This window comes from Sipha flava, unplaced genomic scaffold, assembly GCF_003268045.1.
Source record: "Sipha flava isolate LNK unplaced genomic scaffold, YSA_version1 507_pilon_pilon, whole genome shotgun sequence".
Lineage (NCBI taxonomy): Eukaryota > Metazoa > Arthropoda > Insecta > Hemiptera > Aphididae > Sipha > Sipha flava.
Window position 1 is genome coordinate 35,450 of NW_020273422.1, and position 7,185 is coordinate 42,634.

At 27.7% G+C, this 7,185-nt stretch overlaps 1 protein-coding gene across 1 annotated transcript; it reads right to left on the reverse strand.

Moving 5' to 3' along the window:
- Positions 1-498: 498 nt before the first annotated feature.
- Positions 499-6,610, reverse strand: LOC112690506 (malate dehydrogenase, cytoplasmic). Its single transcript, XM_025564524.1, has 6 exons — positions 6,422-6,610; positions 2,141-2,342; positions 1,782-2,067; positions 1,528-1,717; positions 845-1,069; positions 499-785 (listed from the first exon to the last, which is right to left on the reverse strand). Exons 1-6 carry the CDS (start codon positions 6,422-6,424, stop codon positions 687-689), a joined length of 1,005 nt encoding a protein of 334 aa, XP_025420309.1. The 5' UTR covers positions 6,425-6,610; the 3' UTR covers positions 499-686.
- Positions 6,611-7,185: the final 575 nt, after the last annotated feature.

Below are 7,185 nucleotides of genomic sequence, written 5' to 3' on the forward strand. Positions count from 1 at the left end.
ATATAATTAATTTTAAAACATATCTTTCAAATTCCATAAAAAAATGTATTTTATAGTTGGAAAATGAGTTACTAATAGCTTAAAAAAAAAGAAAAAAAATGTTTAGATAATTTAAATAATTTAAAATGAGTAATGACTATTTAACCTGTAATAAAAACCCAAAATGTAATCACTTGATTATACAAGAGTAATAGCTGTGTTACAATCAATATTTGAAATATTCAACAGTATAAATTATGTTAACGTACAAGTTAGGAGTTGGGAAATAGTACATGAAATAATAAAAATATTAAATCATGTTTCAGATAGAAATAAACTTCTAAAAGACAAAACTTTGAATAAACTAATTTAATTCCCGGGCACCTTTTCTATATATATTTGTTATAATTTTAAATAAAAATTTAACATTCAAAAATTAAAATTCCATAACCATAATTTGTTTACATAATAGACATAGTATATACTAATTACATTTAAAGGTAGTAATAAAAATTTAAATACACTAAAAAATGCATATAATTTTCGGAATGAATATAGCATTAAAGATCTTCAGATGAGACTGATGAATGACAATCTCGAGACTGGGATAACCCCCAAACCTCGTATTTAATCACTAATAAAGAAAAAATCGGGCCCGGAATACAACAGTAAATTCAGAGCTTACAGTCGGTTGGGGGTGACACATGTCAAGCATTACAAACAGCCATGGCTTCTTCTTTTTCTTCAAGAAGTTCTTTAGCTGTCAAGTCCAATTTGGTCTTCGCAAAGTCGGTTATTTTCAAACCCTACATTAATTATAAAATTATAGTCTAATTAAAACAAATAAGTAATTTCAAAATCATACCTCCACAATCTTCCATTGCTTATTTGAAATAGATACTGGCATAGAGTAGATCAATCCTTTTGGTACACCGTATGAACCATCAGAGATAACTCCCATTGAAACCCAAGTGCCATCAGATGTTCCCGACCACCAATCACGCATGTGATCAACAGCTGCTTTGGCAGCAGACATAGCAGATGACATCTTCCTAGCTTGAATTACAGCAGCTCCTCTAGTTTGAATAGTCTAAAATGAATATTAATGTTTATTCAGTATGAGATTATTATTTATTTTAAAAATTTTCACACAATAATAAAAATACAAATTGTAATATGTGTGCACATAATACCAGACAAAAGTTCTTAGAGATGTGAATTTAAATAACCTTAAGCATTTAAAAAGTTATAATTCAATACAGCAGATATTCACAGAAAAATTAAGTGTTTTTTTCTAAATTGGTTAACAAACTGTATATTAATATGACATAAGTTCATAATACTATAATAGTACAAAAAAGTAAAAAAGTAATAAAATAGTTTTTTTTTTTTTTTTGTTAGCAGTAATCAACCAAAATGTCAGATATTTATAATTCAAGCAGAATTTTATAAAACAAAATTGAAAAATTATAAAAATATTAATGTTTATGTGTCAGTTGAATTGATTATAAAAGGTTTATGAAATGTATTTAATTTACATTTTCTTACCTTGATAAATTCACCTTCAAGCCATTGTGAATTATTTATGCAATCATATACACTAGTTGATTTTCCAGATGATTGAACTGATGCATTGAAAACATCAGGAAATTGAGTGGATGAGTGATTACCCCATATAGTTACATTTTTCACATTACTTACACATACTTCAAGACGTTTAGCAATGGCAGATTGAGCTCTATAATTTTCATATTAAACAATGTTAGATTATAATTGAACAAAAGTATGAAAGTTATACATACCTATTTTGATCAAGTCTAGTCATAGCAGTAAAATTTTCTTTAGGTATGGAAGGAGCATAGAAAGAACATATTAAAGCATTAGTGTTTGCTGGATTTCCAACCACTAAAACCTTAACGTCTTTCTTTGCATGTTTGTCCAAAGCTTCACCTTGTACTTTGAAAATCTTTACATTAGCAGAGAGCAAATCTTTTCTTTCCATACCTTCTCTCCTGGGCATTGCACCTACTAAGAAAGCGGCATCAACATCTTTAAATGCTTCTGCTGGATCAGTTGTTTTCACATAGCCTAAAAACAAATAACATATTAAATTTATTAGCCATAAAACTTTTTTTACAAAATAAATATCAAACTATCTAACCTTTGACTAGAGGTAAAGCTAGATCATCAATTTCCATGCATACACCTTCAAGAACTCCCATTGCTGGAGGAATATCTAACAAGTGTAAAATAACTGGTTGTTTGGTTCCAAATACATCACCATTAGATATCATGGAAATCAAAGAGTAGGCAATTTGACCAGCAGCACCAGTTACAACTACACGAATGGGTTCATTTTCAGCCTAATTAAAAAAAAAACATAATTATAGGACACTCAATATATTTTTAAATTAATTAAGCATTTTTTTTTACATCTATATATTATTAAACAGATTTCATAATAAATGATTAAATCAATAATGTTCAACTATTAATTATTTTTTTTTATGATGAGAGCTGTAGAAAACTTAGTACAGGTACATTTTTCCTTAAATGATCGCGAATGCGACCCATGAACCAAGAACGCGTTCGCATCGTCTTGGTTTATTCTGGACGATTTTACGTCGTGATCTAGAATAATTTATACCGCATCATTCAGTCGTATTCGATATTTTTATTTGTAAAGTACATTAGTGAACGGTGTAAACGAACCTACTGTAGATATACAAAAGTCTATCAATGGCAACTCTTATTTCTAAATCTTTATAATCCTTAATCTGGGAATTATAAATTGGGGGATTAAGCAGGGCTGGATTATAGTCATAATATGATGGGACTATTACTTTTAGTAAAGCCCTCTTACAAAAAACTATTTCATTTTTTTTTTCTTCAGATTTAGTTATTTTTAATAAATATTAATTAAAATAAGTTTAGTTTATTTAAATATTGTTGAAAATTATAATAACATTTTATTTTCCTAACATATTTATTTGATGCCATTTTATGTGAAAAAAAATTGGCAGCTTATTGTGGCTCTTCTCCCCCCCCCCCCCCCCGTGATTCAGCCTTCGGAATAAGCAACAAATTCAGAGTTTCGTCTTCGACTTTGCTAAATTTGATCACTAGAGTACTCATTGTTGAAAGACATAGCCAACGTCAACCAGCAATTATAAAATGAGTCATAATTATATTTTTTTTTAAAACAAATTAATCGCGACGCAAACAAATTTAGATCACCAACCGCGACCGCGTCAGAAAAACCAACTATATTTAATTTGCATTATATCAGAAGTTGCGTGATAATGATGTGCGATCGCGGTTTGCGTTCACGATCATGCAAGGAAAAACGTACCTACAATAGATAAATGAATGCCAATATCCATTAGTATTCATAATTTATTTAGTTTAATATAATATTTTAAAGAAAAAGTTGAAAAATAAAAGAAAGAATAAACTGTAGAGTCTGGATAAAATGTATTTTTACAATAAGCAGATATTAATATAAAAAATACATAGAATCAGCATCACTATCACTAATTTATAATTAGTATTTATTTTGTATTCTTTTATTTGTTATGAATAAATTATAAAAAAAATAAAATAAAAATATAATGTCCATGTAATTATATAATTTATATACATTATTGTTTATTACTATTAACTATATTTAAATTTATAAATAAAATAATTAGTATTGGTTTAAAAATGTACATGTATTTTAATAAAAATTACTTTGCTGTAAATGCAATTTAATATTTAAAAAAATGTTTCAAGGTTTTATCAATTTTAAACATTTTATAATAGATCAGTTTCATTAATTAAATTGTTCAATAAAGTGTTAGAAATATTTAAAGTTTAATTTGTTGTCTTTGAATTATAATAAAGAAAAGTATGGTGTAATTTTAAGATTATAAAACTATGTTGACTCATCCTAAAAAATTGTAATAGGGTATACAAGTTGGCATAAGAAAATAATAAAAATTTGGTGTAACTAATTCAATAAAACACAAATACACTAAAATAAGTTAACTAAGTATTTTGAATTATATTTCACATTTTACTCAAATAATTTTTAAGAATTTAAGTGAAATTGTTATTATTCAATTTTTAGTTAATGAAATTACTATCTGTATAGTAATGTAATTAAAAAAATTTACGTCAAGTAAATGCTTAAAAGAGATAAGACCTATTTATTATTTTTATAAGTAGGTATTTCTATAAAAAAAATACTGTAATACTGTAAGTAGTAATAATAATAATAAATAAGTTGAATGTGTTTTTTTTATCAAAATGAAATATAGATAATACTTTTATAGTAAACAATATTAATAATACGTTACTACACAGTACCTATTTAAAAGAATAATTCATAGAGAAATCCATGGCATTTTTTAAATTAATTGCATGCAACTTCATAACTTAAACTCTTTGCAAAGAACCTACATGAGAGAAGCATTATTAAACCATATTTATTAAAATCTTAAACAATCTATTTTTTTAAATATATTCAACATTATACAAGTTCTTGTAGAATATTCAAAGATTAAACAATAAATCACAGTTATATTAATTTTTATCTTTACTTATAAAATAAAAACAAAACGGTAACTAGAAAAAACATCATTAAGTGTAATCTCAGATTAATTTTTATCTTTAAAATTATATAAAAATAAATTAAAATTACTTTTAAATAAACAGAACTGAGAAATATTAGCGGTTATTAAATTTAAATACATAATTTATTAAACTCCAGATAAATCATAACATGTTAATAACTCAGAATAAAAAATTTAATTTAGTAAAATTAACCTTTAACATGGCTCATTAAAAAGAAATGTTATATCTTAGTTTTTATTTTATAGTATTACTATACCTTATTATAAATTTACTACAGTTAACATCTTCTAAAACGTATATACTTTAAAAATAAATAATTATTACCCATTTTCGAGATTTTTCACCTATAATAAAAAAATAATAATAATAATAAAGATATAATAAGAATAATAATAAAGAATTACATAATTTAAAATGGTCAAGGTACTTCATAAAAACAAAAAGTATTCCAATATTGAAATAAATTAGTAGACTAGAGTTGGCAAATATTTGTAATATTCCATGTAAAAAGAATCTAACTTTTATTTTCTTCCTGAGAGCTATTAATTTATGAATTATATATATATATATATATATATATAAAGAACATTTAATAATTTGAATGCATTTACTATATTTATTTAGTGAATAAAATAGAAATTTAAATTTAAGAAAATAACATTCCTAAGTATTTATCAATTTGCTTTAGGCAATTTTTGTTGTTGTTTACTTGATGGTAAAGGAACTGAGTAATCCAAGTAAATAATCAGATATTCTAGTGTACCCCTATTTTTTCAAAAAAGAACACATGGTATTTTATCTAAGTTTTTACAAAATTACAAAAAGTTAATATTTTTATAAAAACAAACCATTTCCAAAATGTGTAAGTATAACCAAGTATTTTTTGATAGAGTTCTACATAATAATAATGATCAATACAATACAATATAATCTTTCACCTATCGTTATTACATAAAACGCCTGTTGTTTAATTATTAATTTTTTTTTGTGTTATAATAAAAATGTTTAATTGATTTTACCCTATTTAAACAAAAAACATACATATTATTATAATATATTTGGGTTACGGTTCAAAGGTGTCATAAGGGAAGCGAACAAGGTTATGTTCAGTTTTTAATTAAGTGGGGACGCAAATTTTGAACATGTCATCATAATACCTCTAGGTGCTATTTTTTTTCCAAGTCAAGACTTTTTATAATTAGCAACTCTTAATAAAGTACATGCAAGGCTTCTGCATTCATCTGTTTGATTAGGTTATTTCTCAAAAAGTAGATATTGATGTTGAAGAATTTAATTGAAACGTCATTCATTAGAAAATAAAATGGAAACACGAAACACATGGCGAATGAATTGTTCAAAAGTTCGATATATTTGTAATTGGGAAACAGAAGGTTTTCATTCAACGTTTTGGTGATGGACATAATATTATAGTGCGACTCGATTGGTATGTAAAATATTTAGAAAAATGGCAATTTTCAACACCACAATTTCGTCACACGTTTAAAAACGATCGACGGCATTTGGCGGAGCCACGTATTTCAAGCAGTGGCGATTTGTCCGTTTTAATCGTCGCGACGGACTCGTGTCTGATAGACGGGTGAGATGGGGTTCTCGAGTTGACATTGGAAACCGGACAAGTTTCAAGGGCGTCTAAGGTCACGGGAACCTAGCCGGTAAACGTTACGGACAGACATGGATGGGTACACGGTGGAAGGGGATGATGAATTCGAGCGTCGCTTACGGGTAAGTTGAACCACCGTTTAGGAGTCACGCGAACGGTCAAGGATCATGCAGTTACATGCATATCTGCGATCGTCGTACTTACCATATTTGATTATTAGTTTTATTCCTCCGTGTCGTCGAGCAAAGGTGTTTTCGTGGGGCGACGTGCGACGGTCGTCGATAAAAGAATGACAATTCCGGATGACGATTGATGAAGACTAAGCAGTGAATGCCGTCATTGCTGAACTCGTCTTGTCAATTACCGTACAGTAATCCGGGTAACGGACGGGGAGAGGAGAGGACGCGTTATCGGTGCACACGTTATCGCGCCAAGCGGATCGCAAGCGCCGCGGTCGTCGGTGGTTAACGCACGTATCACGGTACTATTAGTGATAGGAATAATCGAATGTTTTCGATAATCGAGAAATGAATGATTTAGATCAGCGGTTCCCAAACTGTGCACCGCGGTGCCCTAGGGGCACCGCGGGCACTTTCTAAGGGCACCGTGGTCTATGGTTCATAAAAAATAAATTAAAATGTTTAGATATTTTTCCTTTATTGTTTTCGTAAAAACTTTATAGCAAATAATGAAATATTTTCTATTGTTTATTCGGACATTCTCATTTTAACCTTATAATATTTTTATACAATAATTATAATAATGATAACAAAAACTTTATTTATTTAATTGTTAAGTTTAAAAATTCATTAATTTATAATTAAGTTAAATTTTAATAAAATTAATAAAATTATTTTTTTTTGTCTTGTCTTTCATGTTATTCACAGCAGAGCACCGTGGCTAAATTGAGTCTAATAAAAGGGACCGCGGAAAAAAAAGTTTGAGAACCGCTGATCTAGATATTCAGT

Bases quoted from the DNA above. Each gene is read 5' to 3' on its own strand.
- LOC112690506 (XM_025564524.1), bottom strand. The intron at 2,068-2,140 runs GTTAGATAGTTT...ATTTGTTTTTAG, and splicing joins AGCTTTACCTCTAGTCAAAG to GCTATGTGAAAACAACTGAT. The intron at 1,070-1,527 runs GTAAGAAAATGT...TATTCATTTTAG, and splicing joins TTGAAGGTGAATTTATCAAG to ACTATTCAAACTAGAGGAGC.